This window comes from Platichthys flesus, chromosome 12, assembly GCF_949316205.1.
Source record: "Platichthys flesus chromosome 12, fPlaFle2.1, whole genome shotgun sequence".
In the NCBI taxonomy this organism is placed as follows: Eukaryota; Metazoa; Chordata; class Actinopteri; order Pleuronectiformes; family Pleuronectidae; genus Platichthys; species Platichthys flesus.
In genome coordinates, this window is record NC_084956.1 from 6,068,764 (window position 1) to 6,089,675 (window position 20,912).

A 20,912-nucleotide genomic window follows, 5' to 3' on the forward strand; every position below is an offset into this window, starting at 1 on the left:
CAACGTCCCCACCGCTAACATGGAGGTGGCAGGGTTAATGACCAATACCTCAGACAGCCACCAGGGAGCGATTGAGACTGTAGCTTCACTTTCGGGAGTAGACTGTCATCTGTCTTTAATGACTGTCTATGTGTCAACAAACAGGTTTTTGGCTGAATGCACACAGACCTAATATAAAAACTCCTCCCCTGTGCACAGACGGGTATTGAACCATTGAGGCTTGAGATGCTTTATGGGTAATAAAGGGAGGGTGTGATGGTTACTTCCCTCATGGGGAAACGCTCAAAAAACCCTCTGAAAACTAACAGAGAAATTGAAGGAACAACCACGTACACGCCTGAAATCCTGGTCAGCACTGTCTCAGAAGAGCGAAGGCATGTCTGTGACATGTTTGTCTGTGTACATGCCTTCAACTGTGTCCTTTCATGTGCAATAAGAGCTTCTCCTTATTGGAGTTGGCAGCAAGATTGGTCCTGTCATGATGATTATGATCAAACTCTCCTCGGCGGGAATTCATCTCTCGCTCAACAAGACCTGAGCTCGCTTTCCAAAGGTCTCGAGGAGAAAACCGAAAAACATTCTGCTTGGAAAAAATGATAATACAGAAATGTGATACTGTCTAGAACCGTAATATGATAATTTGCACACTGGGGGCAGCTCTTGATTAAAATGTGCATATTCTATCTTGTCTTAATTGTTCATATTGGATAAGCTTAATGAGATGATTGCACTGCATCTGAACACTGATTCTGCACTTGTTTACCAAAGTGTTGCACTGTGTGATATCAAGATGCACATTATGTGATTTGATCATGCTTTTCATGCTGAATGCCAGAACTTGTACATCAGCCCAATATCTGTAGCAGTCGTGGTATAAATAAAAACATTAAGTCGACATCCAAACAACTACGATAACAGCCTTTTCAAAATAAGATGATCTCTGTCCATAGGAATTTGGAGCCACTTCTACTAACACACCTGGAAACGCATATCATGTGACTCACAGGAAGATTTTGGTTGTTAGCTGCAGATTGTTCGAATATTTAAAAAATCTACATGGTCAGCAACATTGATCCATGTTGTGTTGTACACTGGTGCGTGACAGGACGAATCAGGAAAGGCTACGTCCTGACTGAAATGACCCGGTTAGCAAACATCGCAGTTTCTGTGCGTCCAGACTGTAATGGGAACCAGCAGCTTTTCCAAACTTCTCCATTTTAGCAGCTCAAACTGTCCTGTGTAGTATGGACGCCAGGTGTATCTGTAGCAGAGATGATGTGTTTCCAAATGAAAACAGAGTGGCTGAAGCCTATGTGATGTATCTGTTTATTCATTCTGCACAGTGTGGTTCTGCTCCGAGGGCTCTAGGGAAACGTGTGTAATCTTTGCCGCTACCAGCATCCCCGCACTCATAACCAAAGCTGTGACTAAACAGGTTCTTGACAGATCACGGCCTGCGATCGGCGGGGGAAATTAATTAGCTTTTAACAGCAAGTACACATCCATCCTTTTTTAATTCTAAAAACGGGAGGAGCGGGGGGGAAAGTGAGATTGTGTGCTCGGAGCCGTGCAAAATCCGATTTAAGTCCTCCAGGCCTTGAGGCTCCAGCTACTCAGAACAGGGCCGTCGTTTCCTCAAGCTATTTCACAGCCAGATAAATGGCTCAGAGAGGAACACGCTGGACGGAGAGTCTCAGGTGTGAGGGGGAAATGAAACTCGTGGATTGTCCGGAGTAGGCGGAAAGACGGCAAATCCAGAATAGCAAACCAGCCGTCAGGGCCGAGTAAATGCTTCTGACTGATCTGAGTCCTGCAACACCTGTCGTCCATCTCATGATCATCTGTCGATAAAGTAGCCACAGAGCAAAAGTCAGCAGTTTGTCAGCCGGCCAATGATCCACCTCGATTTATCTGCCAACTGACCACCGGCCCTCGTGTAACAGCCCTACAGGGTGCAGTTGGTTTTTTACGTCTTCTCTCTATCTGCCTCAGACGCCTGGCGGTGGGGGTGATGTGCTCCGTCTTACACACAGTTGGTTTAAAATGTATCACTTACTCAGTTTTTTTTTTTACTATAGGCTATCACTCAGTGGGACTGTGAGGTTCAGGAGCCATCCAGTCCGGTTATATGCCCATCCATCGCCCTGATTTCATTACCCTCCCTCCCCTCTTGTGCTTTGCTTTGCAGTTCCCAGGATCACTCACTTAAAACATTGGCCTAGCCCACAGTTTGAATAATCACACCCTGTAGAATTAGCTCTGCAAAAGTGAGATAAAAGCATCTTTGTTTTGAGCAAAAACTAAATAGATTCAAGGGAAAATGCACAGTAAATCTGAGTCTTAGCAGCCCTGAGCACTTTATGAGCCTGTGAGCATCTTCCACAGACGTCGAAGCAGTTCACAAGGTTGGGTTTAACAGAGAAAACATCCTCGGTGGTTCGCAAAAGATGAGCCACTTCCCACAAGGTTTTCCTTCAATGCGTGTACACACTGTGCAGCAATGAACCTGAGCTGATACACACTGGTCCTGTTTTTGACCCGGCTTTCAGCACAACAGAAATCCCACACTGAGAAGAACCTGAAGACATCAGGGAAATCATTCTTCTCTGTATCGGTCTTAAAGGAGCACTCGCCCCATTTATAACATGTAGTTTAACAAGTTGGTTTGATGAAGTTCTGGGTGTTTACCAGACTTTTAATGAAGGAATAATTGAGTTTGGTCTACTACCTGTTTTACATAAAAATTAGCGGACCACTGAAAAGCTCTCTCGCCTCGCTGCCGTGCCGGTGATTTGAGTGATAAAAAGAAAACATCCCTGTTGCACGTTCCAATAAAACCTGGTTCTGCTGAGAGGCTCCCGTTTCAGACAAAAACCAGATGATAGTGGGCATTAGTGGAGTTTTTAGATTAGTGGAAAAGGGGCTTAAAAGTCAATAAATCTCAGTCTTTGCTTCTTCAATTTTGACTTTCCTTACTTCAACTTGTCTCCCAGATTTATGGAAGACTAATTCTTTTAAAATTGATTATTCCGTAATGAAAATCTATAGTTTTCCAGAAACAAAGGTCAGTAATTTCCTTAAAAACTAGAATGGCCCTCAGTAGAGCACATCCCTCCGCCAAGACCCACAAATCACCTTATACAACTGTGTTTGAATTCATTATTCTGATTTTTATTCGGATCCGCAACAAATTGCACCCATCCATTATAACTCTGAACTCTTGTATGAATTAAATAATCATAAGATATGAAATTTCTTGCATGTTTCAGCAGAGTGGAATAAACCATCTGGTTTTATTACACTAAAGGTAATAAAACAGGTCAAATACACATTAAAAAAAAACACAAAGAAAAATAAAAGATACAAATATGAGAAGTGTTATTCATAGATTTATTAAAATCAGAGACTTTCTCTGACCTAATAGGGAAATATGGAGCCTATAAAATATTTCTGTAATCTCTAACCCTAACCCTTTCCTCTTTAGAACTGCAGATAAGTCCATAATCATTTCTTATTCATCAAAAACACTTCTAAAATTTCCACATTTATTAATATGAGTTGCAGTCCTTGTCAAACTCAAGAAAAGGCCAGTGAATAATGACCAAGATAAAGCACACAGAGAGAGAGAGAAGTGGGAGCCGAAGCAGAGCACAGCCTCTTACTGTCGGGCAGAGAACCCTTCTAGCTCATTTCTAATGACATGCATATAATTCAATCTTTATTCGAATGCAAATCCCACATCTTCCAAACTGTCCGCTGGCCTCATTGTGCATTCAGCGTCTACTACACCGAGGGACTGGAACATTCAGTCCAGCTTAATCCCCCCCCGCGCAAACCACTCTGAACCTGCTGCACGACACCACCAGCAAGAAGGAACGGCAACTGATCGCACAATCACACAATCCCCCTGGGCTTGGAAATAGAGACAGTATCAGCCCTAGATACAGTGGAGGTGTGACACAGCCATGACCTGACTCCCAGAGGCTTCTGCAGAAATTTAATCTCCATGCATTCCTGACAATTTACATATTGCAGTGCGATACTGTCGAATGAACTTTCCTTTCATGTTATCCTCCATCCTATTATTCTTATCAAACGTTTTCCTACAGAGTCTGATGGGGTTTGCAGACAACCGGTAGTAATGGCTATCAGTCCTCGGGGGACACATGTTTTCAAGTTAAATAATACCTGAAGGTAAACATCGATGAAATAATCTGATATTGTGGGGGTGTTTTCTTGTTGCTACCGTGGCTCCATCCCCCCGAGCATGACTGCAAAGACTCTGGCTACAGTTTCCATCTTTATATACAGTCTATATTACTGACAGTTTTATTCCACTTTATTTTGATCTGAGAAAGTTCCATTACCACAGTAAGCATTCAATTTATATCAGGTTATATCACTACCGTGAACAGCTATAATTCAGTCCCTTTCGTGTCTTAACTTGTAAAGGCTCAGGCAATTTTCTCCTGGTGAGCCATATGGGAAAAAAAATCTACATTCTACGAACAGCTCCAGGTCTAGAAAAATACAAAATGACAAATGTAAATCTTTCAAAGTGGGCGAGAGGGAACGAAAGCAGTAACACTCCCAACGTTCCTAGACACAATCAGCCACGTTATATGAGGGCTTTATGTTGCCACACAGACGGACATATTGTGTTTCTGATGTTAACGCAGTCCAACCCAGTGAGTGTGATCTATTTCGAACGTTGTTGCCATCTGCTTCCCTCTGCCTCCCTCGTTCTACTGCCGTTTCTAACGAGAAACCACAATGTGTTGACTCAGCTCAACAAACGATGACAACTCATTCGACAAGAAAATAATTGACAACAAAACTTGCAAGTCCAGAAATAGAAGAGCTAGTGCAAGTCAGATTGTGCAAACTGTTCCCCTCGGGGGACTGAGAGTGGAAATTTGCTTTAGTTATAAAAACATATTCAACACAGGGGACACGGCTAATGCTGCAGTTTAATTGATTTACACTCAGATAAACCAAATAGAACAGTTGCACCTCTATGATCATTATGGGGGGGGGGGGGGGGGGGTTAACATGCTGCATTAATATGCTAGAAGAGGAGAAACAAATCTGCTTAGGCTACAAATGAGAAATCATGTTTGGATATAGAACCAGCTTGACTGTGAGTTTTCTTCCAGGCAGACAGTAGACACATCGGTGAGATATTAAAGTCACCTCTGAAGATATGACACCCTTCTTGATAACATTGAGAAATTGTATTTAAGGCTCCAGGGATGAAAGTGTTGATTGACAGTCTCCCAGTTGGGTCAGAGTTGAGATATTTCAGCAGCTATATCCTAATATTTCATTACCATGAAGATTTGGTTCAGATATTCAAGTCACACCTATTGGACTGATTGAAATTACATTTTGTATGATTATTGATATTTCCCAAAGTAAATTCACAATCAATTCTGATCCCCTGACTTTCCTGCCAGCGCCACCATGAGTTAAACATCTCAACAACTGCTGCTGATTAATGTTTAGAAAGGGGACGAACTAAGAAAGGGAACTGAATGAGCCAAAAATAAACAGACTTTTAAAATGATTGGAGGTGTTTTCCTCAGTGTTCCCTATCACCAAAATCTGGCAACCCACAGAAATATGGCAACATCAGAGTTTCAGGCAGACATTGTGCTTAATACTATAAAATGAATTAACTCAGCTTGTTCCATGTGAATTAAAGTTTTCGATTTAATTTAAATAACATCTTAGTAATTCTATGACAAAAATATATAACTAGAAACGCAATTTACACAAAAAAATGTTTTATTGAGTTTCATCCAGATTTGATTACATCCTTATTTATTTTACTTCTCCAGGATAGATATCATTGTAAGCTTCCCCGTTTTACCTCATTTATTTAATTGTATTCAATGTCCTGTTCTTCTATTTTTCCATCAATGTCTTATTTCACGATTATTTAATATTTATTTATACTTATTTCTAACTGCTTGTGTTCTTCCTCTTCTGAATCGAAAGGGGAACAAAAAGCAACAGCCTTTCCCCCCCGACGGTTCATTTAACAGTAGGACAATACCGGAAGTCACCTCTCCTCTGGTTAGTTGCTAATCGCTGTCGGAGCGCATTGTTGTTTAAAACTTCTGCTGTCGCTTCTCTTCGTTATCATCCAGTAAGTGTGTTTTATATCTGAAATTATCGTTCAGATGATTATATTTAGCGAGAGGCGTCGAGTCAGGGAGACTTTTATTGGATTAGCAGCTGCTAGCTAGCCTCGCGTTGACTGCTAGCATGCTAACTGTAGCTACAAAGCGATGAAGCTAGTTATTTTAGGTTACATCGAAAAGTTATCGAGTCCGCTGTAGAACGATTAAACCAAACTTGTGTTTTGTGTTGTTTTTAACCAAATATTCGCTGATGTGGGTACAATCTCATATTTCTGCTCGTATTACTTCCGTTGCGTTGATGTTTGTTTTCCTCTCTCTCCTCCATCCAGAGCGTCTGTGAACCCGAAACCTGAGCGACGATGACGGACCGCTACAACATCCACAGCCAGCTGGAGCATCTCCAGTCCAAGTACATCGGCACCGGCCACGCCGACACCAGCAAGTGGGAATGGCTGGTGAACCAGCACCGGGACTCCTACTGCTCCTACATGGGACATTTCGACCTGCTCAACTACTTCTCCGTGGCCGAGAACGAGAGCAAGGCGCGGGTCCGCTTCAACCTGATGGAGAAGATGCTGCAGCCATGCGGGCCTCCAACAGACAAGCCTGACGATGCCTAGATCACAGTGCCCCCCCCCCCCCATGTTGGGTCTTTTGTAGGGGATATTTTCGGAGGGATTCTTCTTGGACATTCATATTTTTTTTGTGATTCTAAAATGTCTTGACCGGTCACTCAGGGCTCCGACCTGTTTTGTTTTCTTTCAGGGAAGTTCAAACAAACAAAGAGCGTCAAGCCCCAAACGTTAACCAGAGAGCATCGAAGTAACATGTGTACAAAATCCTGTGTTTGTATTCACTAACAGCGTTGTATTCTTCACGGAAACATGTTTTAATTAAAATCTGTCTTTCTCTATGTCGGCCTTGTCACGTCATTAATTACATGTGATGGTTTATTGGTTCTTATCACAGTGCGTTCGTGGCTCCTTGAATTTCCTGAATTATTAAGTCCTCAAATTAGTATGTGCAAAATTAGAGACTGGCGGTCAGATTTTTCAAAATTGCATTTAGTAAATCTTCATGTGCTCCCTTTGAGTTGCAAACAATCTGTCTGTGTTCCACAACTCGCATGTTGTTTTTCTGCATAAAGAGAAGGCAACAGACCGTGTAGTCTGCTTTCACTGTCACAACACCACAGAGCCGTGTTCACACATTTGAGCCTCCCGTCTCTTTTAATTGTTAATTAAATGAGATTATGTAAAGCCTGCTTGTCCTCGTTATAAAAAGCCTTAGTGTTGGAACAGTAATTAACCTTATGTGAGACTCAAACTGGGCCTGTTGGGTGGAAGGGAATTCGTCCTGGGAAATATTTGAAAAGGGCTAGAGTTGAATGTCCTAGAAGAAGTTTGGAGGCTTCAGAACATGATTAACATATTTATAATTGCTAAACCCTTCAGTGACATGTAGTCTAGTGAGGAGCCACTTGCATTATTAATGTTTCTCCACCTTTTAAAAAAATAATGTCAATCAACTTGTCAGCCGTCTGAAGATCTCATCAGTGCCGTTAAGAGATTCTGTGATATGCATGGACAGTAGATATCTTGTACTGATGGTATTTTTACATTACATTACATGTCATTTAGCTGACGCTTTTGTCCAAAGCGACTTACATTTTTAGAACACTCAGCATTTATGAGGGGCCATTTTAGGGGTTCAGTATCTTGCCAAGGACACTTAGGCATGCAGATGGAAAAGAGTGGAATTCGATCCGGCAACCACCTTGTTGCAGAACACCCCCTCTATCCCCTAGGCCACGCTCTCCCCCATATTTGTGCTTCATTCTCAATTTTATATGTGAGCTTAGATAAAGAACAACAAATTAAGACCTTAAAAACTTAAACATGAAAAGAAAGAAAAGAAAAAATGCATTATCGCCATAAATTAAGATGCAATAACTGATAAAGGAAATATGTGGGTTAAAAACTCAACCTTTCAATTGAACCTAAAACATAAATTTATATACACATGTTTAAATATTAAAATACAGATGTTTCTAATCAATTTGGGAAATCAAACCTGCAAACCTGAGCTTTGATATTTATATAATACCTTTCAGCTTCATATATACACATAATGCAACATCTGCAAAGCTGTATATGTAAGTGTTGATTTTGGGTGGCCTCACAGATTCCAGGACCTGTTGTCCACCTACACAGTGTCTCACACATGCACTACATTCACACAGACTCACACTCGCACGGATCCAATCATCAACTCACACGTTTCAGTGCACACAGATCATCTCAGTAAATTACCGCACTATTGTGTTAAAGGTGTAAAGTCTCTTCTATAGTTGACATTATGTCTGATTATATGTCCATGGTAGGTTGAACTGAGAAGCAGAGATGTGATGGAGTGTTTGAAGCAGCCGGACGGACGAGGCTCTCGTCTGGACTGAAGTGGACAGAAGCCTCGGTGAGATGTGAGGCCGGGAAAGAGCAGCAGGCGCCCGGGTTTGATTTGCTGACTTCAGGTGATTCACCAAAATGGTGGGAGAGGACGCTGTGCATGAGTCATTGTTGGATTGAGAGACAAGTCAGTGGGGGCCAAGGAAGTTCTTGTGTTGTGCATCAAGTCTGTGTGTGTGTGTGGGGGTGTGTGTGTGTGTTTGCTGGAGGGTTTCTTAGTAGGGTAAGTCCTTGCCATCTGTCCTCACTGTGAGAGTCGTGGAGACGGAGCAGCCAAGTCAGGCGAGAAAACAACATGAGGGATATTGATGTGTCTCCACACACACACATACAGACACACGGACACACACATACACACACACACTAACACACACACTAACACACATGAAGTACATATAAACTGCTTGACTTGTTCTCCCTGAGATACACGGACACATAAATAGAAATCTGCTGCTCAGTCCCAATCAGTCTCCAGTTACATCAGTGGGGCCATGCCAACCCTCTTTAATGGTAATAGGGCATGCTGCGGGGGGGCGTTCCTTTGATTCCTTGATTATAGGCTCTCAAGAACACAAATAACACCCTCCGAGTGAGTGAAGCACTCAGAGAACCCTCTGCTGCAGGAGACAGAGGGAGAAGAAGGGAACTCTGATTGTGATATGTGAACAGAAAGGGTGATGATGAGGTCTCTAGCTCCCACTGCTGAAATGATCCCTGAGAGACAGGAGAGTGTTGCCCTGGGTCTTTGGCAGCATGTGGAACACGTCTTTCCTGTGTTAATGTAAGTCTGTGTTTCCTACAGCAGACATGAGAACAGAAAGAGCTTGTTCTGGGCTGTTCATCGCTCCGGTGTCCTTCACTGTGACTATAAATACTGAGACCTGCCTGCCAACACACACACACACACACACACACACACACACACACACACACACACACACACACACACACACACACACACACACATGCACACACAACCTTTAACTATATGCACAAGTGTATACATTGGCTTGGATATTTTATACTCAACGGTCCAGTGTGTACGATTAAGGTGAAAGGGATCCATTGGCAGAAATTGAATAATAAATAATCCTAGTGATGTTTTCACTAGTGTGAATTTATATTTAACTACTTAATATTTACATCAGGAGCGGCTGCTCTCTACAGTAGCCCAGACTGGACAAGCTCAACACCTTTTGAGATTTTATGACAACTGAAGGGTTAAAGATAGATGATGTCGCACCTTGTTAATATTTATGAGACAAATTGTGATTTGTGATTATGGGTTATATCATAATAATTTGATTGATTGAACAAGTCTGAGTGGCTCGGGAGGTAAGGGGGGGTCGTCCACTGGTTCAATCCCCAGATTCTCAGGGTCTTCTGTGTAAAGAGGTGCTGTATGAATGTGTGGGGCGACTGCGACTTGCACTGTAAAGCAATTTAATTGGTACATAAAACTGGATAAGTGCAAAAATAAATACAGTCCATTTACCCCAGTTGATCATGTTATTCATGAGCCTGTGTTCCATGGCAACATTGAAGTGGCAGCACTAAGTGGTACATGAAAGAAACTGTGGGAAGGAGACAGAAGCCCTGAGTTCACTTTATTCCCACTTTGGTGACAAGGATTGAATCATGTGAGCTCAGAATGTATTTTCAAAAGACCCGGTTATTCTTTGAGAATACTTCCTTATATACCTTATAGCTTATTTGATTGATTTGAACGTTATCATATGTTCATTTGATTAAATCGTAAGTTATACGTTGAATTTATGAATATGTGTATCGATTAACAGATTCAAAGAATCAGAGGCTCCACCATGAAACAAGAAACACATTTTTCTGTATTTAGTAATTTATTTATTTCATTTTCATACTGAAATTGATCTGTGAGTCTGAAATAAAATAAATAAATACATTGCCATTTTGAACTGTATTCCTCACTTCATTTCACACTTTCTCTCATTTCCAGAGCCCTTTGACCTGAAACCTACAGAGAAAATCAATATCAGCTCCACTAGTATCGGTTCAACTATTAAGTCTCTTTTAAAGACGAGCTTCCATCACATTAAGGTCAATAATCGGAGACCTGAACCTCTCACCGCCCAACACCCACAGAGTGAATCTTTAACTCATCATCACCACCGCCATGTGACATCAGCAATTCCTCCTGTTCCTTCTCATGCCCCTTTGAAAGCTCTGTTGACAAGGGAGACTGCATCGGCATCACTGTTTTTTGCCTTTTTGAACTATTTGCCCCCCCCCCCCCCCCCCCCCCCCCCGATTATACACTGCACTCAGCCAAACGCTGAAAAAGTCCAGGAAGCAAATTCGCCCATCAGATTCGTCCGCTCCCGCAATCCAATTATCTCTGCCCTTCTACGCCACCCACCTTTTTGATCCAATCTCGCCGTGTTAACTGTTCTCCTCCACTGAACACCCCCCCCCCTCAATTTCGTTTGGCTCATCCGACCCCCCCCCCCCCCCCTTCCTGCAGAACCTCATCACTTCCTCTTTTCCTCTCTTCACTTTCTGCTCCCTTGTTCATTCTCCATCACACACTGATGACTTTGCAGCAGAAAGTTTCTATTTTCCTCTTCCTGAGGAACAATATAATATATGGCACCAGTGGACGAAAACCAATGAATGCTGGTGACAAAGTGCTTCAACGTGCGTCATATCTGAACTGTTTCAGAAGCACTGATAAGCCACATTTCTCACCAAACAAGCTTTTCTCACAATTTCTCAGCACAGAAACTTACTCAGATCTCAGAATATTCCTCCCTTCGTGCATTGATTGAATCTTTTATTACCACTCATTTCACACAAGAGAGCGAGTAATTAGAGAAGGGGAGTGACTGTGATTTGAAAAGTGCCACGGGGGCAGAATAAACTGTCAAATAATCACACTTTTTGTAACCTCGGAGGAAATCGACCGATGATTAATATCCAGACGTTTTTTCCAAATGGAGTAGAGGACCTGCATTACGGCCGAGCCCTCCAGGCGCGGTGCCAGTGACAGAACTAACTTGTCACCCTGCCTGGGAAATGTCATTAACTTGGAGAGAGAGAGAGAGAATCAGTGTGTATGTGTGTGTGTGTGTGTGTGTGTGTGTGTGTGGGGGGGGGGGGTGTATGTATGTGTGTGTGTGTGTGCACGTGTGCTTTACGGCTGCTATAACTTCTGGGCAGAGACAGTTAAACTTTCTGGACTGGTAGTTTAACTGAACTGTCAAATATGCCCAGTGTCAGCTGGGATTGGCTCCAGCTCCCCCAACCCTCACAGGATCAGCAGTACAGCTCAGTTCCATATCCTCATTCTAGATTTAAGAATGGGCTTGGGTTTCGAGGTCATTTTGGAAAAATACGGCCTTGGTGAAGTTTAACATAAGGGTGAGAATTTAAGGGGGAAGAGTGTGTGCTCCCAGCTGAAGAAAAGTGTGTGTGTACTTGTTTTTGTTGCTTCTTTAGGACCTTTTCCAGCATAAACGATAAACTAATGGGGACCAAACCCAGGTCCTAACAAGACTTTGTCAATCCTGAGGTTGGGGGTTGAGGTTGGAGATAAGATGTCCTTGTGGTTGGGTTAAGTTAGAGTTAGGTTAATTGCTCCTGGTTGGTGATGGGGAGAAGGTTTTGGTTTGGCTGTCCACAATGTTGGGGGGACCTGCTCTTCAGGTTCAGGTTTAAGTTTAGAGGTTAGAGTTTAGGGTTCAGGTTCAGGTTCAGGTTCAGGTTCAGGTTCAGGTTCAGGCTCAGGCTCAGGTTTAGGCTCAGGCTCAGGCTCAGGTTCAGGTTCAGGTTCAGGTTCAGGTTCAGGTTCAGGCTCAGGTTCAGGTTCAGGTTCAGGTTAAGGTAAAAGCTAGGATTTAGTTAAAGGTAAGGGTTAGGCAAGTAGTAACAATATGATCAAGGTTTGAGAAAGTGTCAGTCAATGTAAGTCAGAAAACGCTGCCGTGTTTGTGTGTCTGTGTGTGTGTGTTTGTGTGTGGGTGTGTCTGTTTGTGTGTGTAAGAGTGCAGGAGATTTATGATCACTGAGGCCAGAAGGGCATCGTCCAGTTTCCCCCACCCGAGGAGAGGTAGCTCACCATCCTCCTCTGCTCTATTATCAAACAAAGGGCTTGACACGTGACACGTGGGCGAACGTAAAAAGCCGATCAGAAACTTTAATTTACAACCTGCGGTCACGCCTCATCGCCTCTGAGCCGTCAGACCTGTTCCAAAGCTCATTTCCTACCAGCACCATCCCCTGCCTCCTCCTTCTGAATCTCCTTGACCCTCTCCTTTCCTTTTCGCGCTCTTCCAACCCAACTCCATTACGCCCACATCCTCTTAAAAGCTGGCAGGCTAGAGTAGAAAGGGCTGAAATTTGATACTTTAATGGTCAATGACGAGGAAACCTCCCATAAGAAGCTAAATACAGTTGCTCAGAGGCTCAGATGTTTGCAACACACACGTTAATTAAGAAGACATGCACTCAGCGACCAAAAACAATCTGCCTCCCACTGAACTCTCATTTATCTGGAATATAGACAAGAACTCTAGCTGAAAAGATAACATGTTAATGGCACAGACGAAGGTTGGATGAGGCTCATCTCTAAGTCCTGTGTGTTTATCGCAAACTCAAAATGATATTATTTGGGAAATACACACAAGTCATTAAAGTCATTAAATAGTCAAGTTTATCTCCAGTTTTTAGTGATTATGGGTAATCCTCACTGTTTGTGTTGTGTTGCACGTTGATAAACTTTATTTTTGTCTATATACAAACCACTTGATCGTTTGGATACGGAGCCCAACAGAACGAATTACTGCGTGTGGCTGCAGAGGGCGCTGTTGCTCAGTAAAACTTAAGATACATAGTGTTGCTTTAAGTTAACAGTTGTTGGGAGAGGCGGTGTTCTAGTGGCAAACACTATTCCTTCACATTTTTTGGTCTAAATGGAATTTTAAATTGTCTTCATCTCAGTGAGCCTTATAAAGGAAGATGAAAACAGAAGGATGACAAAACTACTTTTTCCATGATTCTTTATATACAAAAACAATATACACAGTTTGCATGTAACAGTACAGAGTTCTGGGATATATATATATATATATATATATACGACATCATATAAGTTCAAAGATGAGTATTTACTGTCAAACATACAGTAAAGGTGTTTATAGTCCGTGTGACAGGTTCTGGGTCTTTGCTGCTCTGAGCCTCTTTCTGCCTTCTGCGTTGGAAGAAGACAAATCGATTCCCGGGGCGAGTCATGTCACCTCACTGTGAGCTTTTACAGGATCGAGAAAAGATTATAAAAGACTTTGGATCAGGAGCAGCAGCAGCAGAGATCTGGTGATGGCTCCTGTCTGAAATGTGGGTTTTGATTTGAAGGAAGTGTTGAGGGACGCTTCACAGCAGCAGGCGTTCACACGTGTAAACATGTCCATCAAAGGAAGGAAGTCTCCGTAATTGCAAAGCAGCAGTAGCCGTACTTAATTTCACGTTTAAGGCATCACTGTTGCTGAAGAAAGACAAACTTATTGATGTGGCAATAATCCAGAAAAGCTCTCGCCTCTATGTAATTATAAAGTCACATCTGTTTTAAAAGGGAAAACACAACTTTGTTGCCTGGACTTAGATAAAACATATATATATCTAAAGCTTCTTATCAGGTACCACTTTATTTTACTGCCTCAATTTAACATTTATAACCAGTAAACATTTGTAACACAGTATAATGTAGTCTCTTGTTAACTATGCTATAAATGGTTAATAACATTGTATCAGATGGATGTAAATGTTGTAAACTGTTCATACATGTGTCTATGCTTCATATAAGGAGTTTAAAAATACACTGATAAATACTTCATATCTGTTTACAACTATATAACCATGAACTCATTGACTGCATCCTGACTGCAAGTGTTAAATACAGCACTCTGGGTTAAAATAAAGTGATACCAGATCTGCTTTATCTCATTTAACTTTAACTGACTGACTCATGATTGGTCGAGTGTGTGTATTGGCGGGACGTCCAATCAATAAGCTGCACAGACTCTGGCTCCGAATACGCAAAATGGCAGCGTTCATATCCAGGAGATTTAATTTCTGGAAGTGGAGACGATTCTTCCATCTTCATTTACAGTCTGTTTACTGTTTGTTCCTTTTCTCGAGTTTGCACAAGGTAACGTACGGTCTGAGGAGATACTGAGTCGCTATTCATGAAGAGGCTGAACTGCACCTGCTGAGCAGTGGATGAAGTAATGGGATTTATTTACCTGCCAGATATCTCATCCATGGTTTGCTGTGGATACCAGTAGATTGGATAAAGACAGACTAAAAACAGCTGCTGTGTTTGCACCGCACGAGACAATAGAATAAAAATAAGACGACTAAAATCAGAGCTTAAAACATTCACATCGAGGTTGCATTGTATCATATTGGTAGTCAAGGGGATTTAAATGTATGCACATGCTCCATATACATCCTGTACAAAATAATCAATATACAAGAACAAAGATATTGACATGAATGAATACTGTTGGTATCTTTTTCCATCAGCGCGCAAACATTTCATGTAGCGTCCTCCGAGAGGACAAATTGCTCCTCTTCAGTTGTTGGAATGACACATCTCCTTTCTAGTCAAAACACGCACGGAAGGAAAACATGACGAGTGTGCTTGTTGAATTTCAGATGACGGGAATGAGTAGGCAACGTGTTTTGTTGTTTTTTCTTTTCTTCTTCTTCTTTTATGAGTCCTTCAATATTTCTGACAGCTGAAGTTATAGGTTTTGGGTTCTCAGCCAAATACAAATCATCGTTAACGACCCTCGTCACATTTAACATTCAGCTCTTGAAACCCTCCCTGCCTGCTCGATATTCACAGAACCTTCATGTGAAGTCCACACGACAAGCTGGACCCAGTAGGAGACAGATCTGGCTTCCTCTTTCCTCTTTGGCACCAAATCACTCTGAGTAGGCCTTAAACATGAGATACCGGAGTCAAAGCACGGAGAGTACATCCCCTTGATGACTCAACGCAGGATGGGTGATGGCACCGGACCATCAGGACGAAGGCCGGGCGACTAGCAGCGGCTCTACTCCGAGTGATTTCCATTGCACTACGCTGTGAGAGCCTCAGGAGCCCACAGCTCCCTCAGCGGTTATAAATATAACATTCGCAGTTTGTTCTTCATCTACACAAACGGCTGCATCCTCACGGGCCACAACCCTGATGATATGATGCCCCCTAGTGGCAATGTTACACTTTGAACGTGTCTGAAACCAAATGAACTGCAGTATTTCAGAAGGAGCTGTGAGGGGCACATGGGAGCAGAGCCAGCCTCCTCTCCCCCCCCCCCCTCCCTGATCCGTGACAACAGCACACAACCATCCAATCACTCGCACCTCCTGCACCAGGAGGATGTCCATATATGGCCGTTTGGCAGTTATTGACAAGGCAAACCACAGAATGTACGAAAACTCGAAAGTACACTTGAGCCACATTCATTGTAACGAGGGCAGCTTCACCCAGTTCTACCTCTGGGGAAGCTTGAAAGGCCGGAAGTGAATCAAAAAAAAAGGAGGCTCTGGTCAAATGCAATAAATAAATGGTTCTACAGCTATAGATTTGTGTGATGTGTTTCACCAGAGCCTGTGGATGGCCGGGGCCTTAAGACACAACCTGTAGCTGTCACTGGGGATATAAATACATCAGGGGTAAGTAGAGTGGACTGAGCTGTTTGCTGAGGGTCTGCAGGGCTGGGAGCTGTGGCCCCCCCGACCCCGAGAGGTCGTGGTGCTGACGTCCGGCTGACAGCGGGCGGCTCTAGGGCCGATGGAATCTGAAAACACAGGTTTCATTCATGAATTAAAAATAAAACAGAATTTACAGCATTAAAGTGAGGAAATCTTTTTAAAAACATCTAGACACGCTTGAATGCTTCTGTGAACTTCTGCTTATCTTTGTCATGAGAGTAACAAGAATACTTCTTCGGGTTTTTGGAACACTAACTTAAAAATAAATCTATATTTACCATCACCCAGCTGCATTTATAATGAACATTCACACATTTTCTGATATTTTATTGACAAAATGATTAAAAATAGAAAATAAAAATGTAACCAAAACAAGTGTATGATTTCCCTTTTCTGTGATTCAACATGCTGCACTTATATTTTATTTTGTGAAGCACCTCTCCTTTAGGTGCTTTACAAATAAATTGACATCCTAAAGAAACTCCTTCTCTCCCCCTATTTGCCTGACCTCCACCACCCCCCCCCCCCCCCGACTACTCTCCATCCCCCAGACTAGCCTGAGAACGCATGATGACAGGGCCTCCAGTGTAAGTAAGGTCATATATAAAGTTGATTTTTATGTCCCACCTTTCACAGGGGAAGTCACGAAGTGCCCCATGGAAATAAAGCTGTTCTCATTAAACACTAAAAGATTCAGACAAAGCACTTGAACACATAAAAATGTGGGAAACTGGGCAAAGGCCAGGAACTCTCTGCTGGTTCAGATCCACAGAGACTCATCACTGGACACTGTAATTGTCTTTAGAGATTGAATCCTGGCGTAGTCGTGTGTGTTTTTAGGAAAGATTTACGACTGATTGAAACGCTACAGTGACAGATAAGGACAATAAATGTGAGTTAATCATTACGGAATGTTAAACAGTGCTTAGATTCTATTTGCTCTTTTTTTTTAATAGATTTATGAGACAGATCCATGAGAAAATCAAGGGGCAGAACAACACATACAAGGGGATTTGCACAAAACCAAAAAGAAAAGGAGGAATAATTATTTTTTTTTTAATTTACAAAAGCCTGTGGAGAGATATTGAGAATTATCCACTAAGAGTCGAATCCAAACTTCTCATCTTGTACTGTGCAGCTTTATAAAAGTAGTTCTACTGAAAGGTGTATTGGTTTTTACTGCTGGACATTTCCTCTCTGCTCCGTTCAACATGTCAATACAAAACCATGTCATGCAGATCTAATAACACATGAGAGAATGAACCTGAACTTTATTGCAGATCAATGCCTGATGCTAATAAACTGCAGTCGCCCTGTGTGTATATCATGACTTTAATGTGGTTGGGGGAAATGGCTTCGGGGGGACCGGAATAATACAAATATTGATCAATGTGTGCTAATAACCAGCAGGATCTACAGTGATAAATTACTAATGAAGTGCGAGTTATCGTCAGAGTCGCGGCTAAATGGTGGAGGCCATCGACCGAGTACCTGGTGAACTGTTTGCTGTCTTCATGAACCTCCATCTCCCGGCTCTTAAACTCATTCAGCTCCTTCCGAATGGCAGCCTGGGGGTAGGACAGAAAAAACACACACGCACACAAACAGACACACAAAAAAAATCAGCGATGTCTCTAAAAATCAATGAGGATCTTGCAAAATATTTATAATTGTCTTAAATGTTTTGAATATATCATGATTATATTGATTTATTTTCTCAATAATAATCATTATAATTATTGTAAAAATACCACCAACCAAAAACGGATCCTTGCATTTGATTGGTCAGAGAAATCCTTCTTTATAAAGATATCATGAAGCCCTGTCCCTCTCCTCTTGCAGCCTTTAACCTGCTCTCTTGTACTTGTACTGATTTTGCACATCTCTCTTAATTTAGGAGGCACACAGGGACATGTGATATCTACGTGCTGTGCAGTTCCTGACAATGAACAGCAGAGGGCAGACCTGACACAGGAACTGACTCTTCCTCCTCTGAGGAAACGAAGAAGGACATGAGTCATTACTCACCTGGTAAATACGTGCACTTATATTCTCTCTGCAGGAGAGTTTCTAAACATCTCAAGTATGCTGAGTATTCTGGGTCAGTTCAATTTGGGTCAAACTGCTCATTTCCAGAAAAGACAAACACTAACGCTGCAGCAGATGATGACATTGTGTTCATTCAACCTTTTACAGTTTTCAACATGACAACTTCCCTGTGCACAAAGGGAATAAAAAGGCTTTTTCTGCCCCTGAGGAACTCGTCTAGCCTGCAGGAAGTCAGGATTTCAATACTGTGCAATGATCTCCGACTCCGAGTCAGGACTCCACATCAGAGCCCAGCTGACTTCAATTGAAGTTCACCTGCTATTACCCGGCTGAATTAAACCTTAATGTTGTAACGTGATAGAATTTACATCAAGGACTAAGAGCAGGTTGATAAGTCCTGAACGTTGGTACCTTGTCAGCAGGAGTAAGCCGTGTCCAGGGTTTGTCAGCCCGCCGGTCGTAATCCTTGGCGTCTGTTACCTCCACGTACTCATTAAAGCAAAGGATCCTACGGGCGACGAGCTCGGCCACTGTGGGTCTCACACTCAACTAAACACACACACACACACACACACACACATACACAGGGGACAGAGATGTCAGTTCATACCGTGTTCCTTGAGTTTGTAATAAATCTAATGTTGTAGTATTTGTTTCCAGTGATTTAATGTTGTACGACGTATTTATTGATTAAAACATTCTTGTCTTCTATCACCAGAGCTGGAGGTGCAGAGAACTGTTCAATTCCATCCGTGTCCACTAGGTGGCCCATTCCACCGCACACTGCATCGACTCTGCTTACTATATGACTCATTAGGTGAAGCAAAACTAATTTGCTGCTAAATTTAGACAGACTCCGTCTCCTCTGTGCTCTCATAAATGTGTGTGTGTGTGTGTATGTGTGTGTGTGTGTGTGTGTCTGTAGTTGTTTTTTACTGTACCTTTCTGGAGAGCCTCCTTTTAATCTCTTGCCTGGCTTCTTGCGCCTCCAGATCATTCTTTTCTGCATGCAGAGAACCAGTAGAGTCATTTTTCACACCTAATGTTTCCACACCAAGCTTCTCCTTCTATTTATAACTGGGGGATGTGATAGTCTGTGTTAAAGTGAGTCCACAGCTGTGAAGCAGCACGAGCATCTTAATTTAATCAAAACCAAAAGGGAGAGATGATGATGATTAATTCTTTTCTAGAGACTGAATGAATCATGTGAGTTGAATCTGTAACACAGACACTTGTTGTGCCATAATGTGCGTAGTATATATATGTGGGTAAATGAACACACTGGTAAACTCCTTCAAATCTTTCCATCCCATCAGAGATTGAAATACAAGCCGTCTGGGATTCACAGTGAGTTCTTCTGTGGAGAACTTGATTTTTCTCTCTGTGCTTCTTGGTAGATGAAGAGATCTTCACGCTGACCACATCAGAGACTGGAGTTATGAAACGCTGAGGTTGTGTTTTTACACTCTAAACCATCTCTCCAGAGAGATGTTACATATTGCAAACCTCAAATCTGTGGAAGAGCAACAGAACGTATACGTCTTTCATACGTACATCTCATGTTTTAACTGTGGCCACGTAGGGTTGGAAGTGTTCATGTAATACTAAACAAGTTATGTCACATTTAAAACACTTGAATGCCCTGTGTTGTAAGCACTGGACAGAAACTGCTGATCATGTCTGAAAGCTGCTTATATGACTATTTAGAACTCAAAACATAAATATCACATCTCCCCTCAGCTCAATAGTGTGTTTACGAAACCTACGCTTGAGGATGTTTCTCTGCTCCAGCTCCTCTGTGGTGGGTCTTTGGCTCAGGCGTCTGAAAAGAGACAAGTGTGATCTCATATGAGGAGCAGATGATTTAAATCAATAAACTGATTTTACAAGGAAAAATAACAGAATTTTATGGCGCAACATCCTTTTCCAAAATTTGTGTTGTTTCCCAGCAGCCACAACAATCAACATGTGACCTCACATCACGGCCAAGTCTATGATGACCATCCACACACTACTACATTTTCACAGTGTGCTGAGTGTGTGTGTGTTAGTGTGTGTGTACCTGACTAGTTTGCTGCCTATCTTCTGCCGGAGCTCTAGTCTCTCCGTCTCAGAGCTCCGGGGCAGAATGTTCTTGTCCTCCAGCTCCCTCATGCTGGGCCGGTTCCTGAGCTTGATGTTCAGCGTGTCCCGCCGGCGGATCTTACTGGCCAGAGAACCTGGAACGGACACGCAAGGTGGTGAAGCTGCTTGAGGCTTCTTAGGGCCTCGAAAAACAAGCTGAACACAGATCAGCTGCAGAAAGTAATCAAGCATCAATGAAGCAGGCGAGGCATCTCAAAGTGTGAGAAATTAAACACATGAAATCGAGCTGTAGTTGAATGTTAACTGTTGTCTGATGGTAGTTAATGAGCTAACCAAATACATTATTCAACTATCCATCGTCTTTTAGGTTGCTGATCAGGAAGGAAGCAGTGACTTTACTAAACTGATGCCTCAC

At 42.4% G+C, this 20,912-nt stretch overlaps 2 protein-coding genes across 5 annotated transcripts in view; one reads left to right on the top strand and one right to left on the bottom strand.

Annotated features, from left to right (window-relative positions):
- The first annotated feature begins 5,995 nt into the window (after nucleotides 1-5,995).
- sf3b5 (splicing factor 3b, subunit 5) lies at nucleotides 5,996-7,059 on the top strand. Of its 2 annotated transcripts, none has more exons than XM_062401701.1 (2): nucleotides 5,996-6,078; nucleotides 6,476-7,059. In XM_062401701.1, the coding sequence occupies exon 2, from the start codon at nucleotides 6,506-6,508 to the stop codon at nucleotides 6,764-6,766; it is 261 nt and encodes an 86-aa protein (XP_062257685.1). In that variant the 5' UTR covers nucleotides 5,996-6,078; nucleotides 6,476-6,505; the 3' UTR covers nucleotides 6,767-7,059. The 2 variants fall into 2 exon arrangements, with proteins under 2 accessions (XP_062257685.1, XP_062257684.1); XM_062401700.1 differs by having other exon boundaries at nucleotides 6,012-6,151.
- Nucleotides 7,060-13,627: 6,568 nt separating this feature from the next.
- Nucleotides 13,628-20,912, bottom strand: part of phactr2 (phosphatase and actin regulator 2) — a 31,397-nt gene continuing 24,112 nt past the window's right edge. For all 3 annotated transcript variants that reach the window (XM_062400785.1, XM_062400788.1, XM_062400786.1), the window contains exons 7-12: nucleotides 20,475-20,631; nucleotides 20,179-20,234; nucleotides 19,354-19,415; nucleotides 18,824-18,961; nucleotides 17,855-17,931; nucleotides 13,628-16,449 (exon numbers count right to left, since the gene is read on the bottom strand). In XM_062400785.1, the coding sequence (XP_062256769.1) occupies nucleotides 16,434-16,449; nucleotides 17,855-17,931; nucleotides 18,824-18,961; nucleotides 19,354-19,415; nucleotides 20,179-20,234; nucleotides 20,475-20,631 (506 nt within the window). In that variant the 3' untranslated portion in view covers nucleotides 13,628-16,433. The remainder of the gene's footprint in view (nucleotides 16,450-17,854; nucleotides 17,932-18,823; nucleotides 18,962-19,353; nucleotides 19,416-20,178; nucleotides 20,235-20,474; nucleotides 20,632-20,912) is intronic.

Bases quoted from the DNA above. Each gene is read 5' to 3' on its own strand.
- sf3b5 (XM_062401701.1), top strand. From the start codon at position 6,506: ATGACGGACCGCTACAACATCCACAGCCAGCTGGAGCATCTCCAGTCC.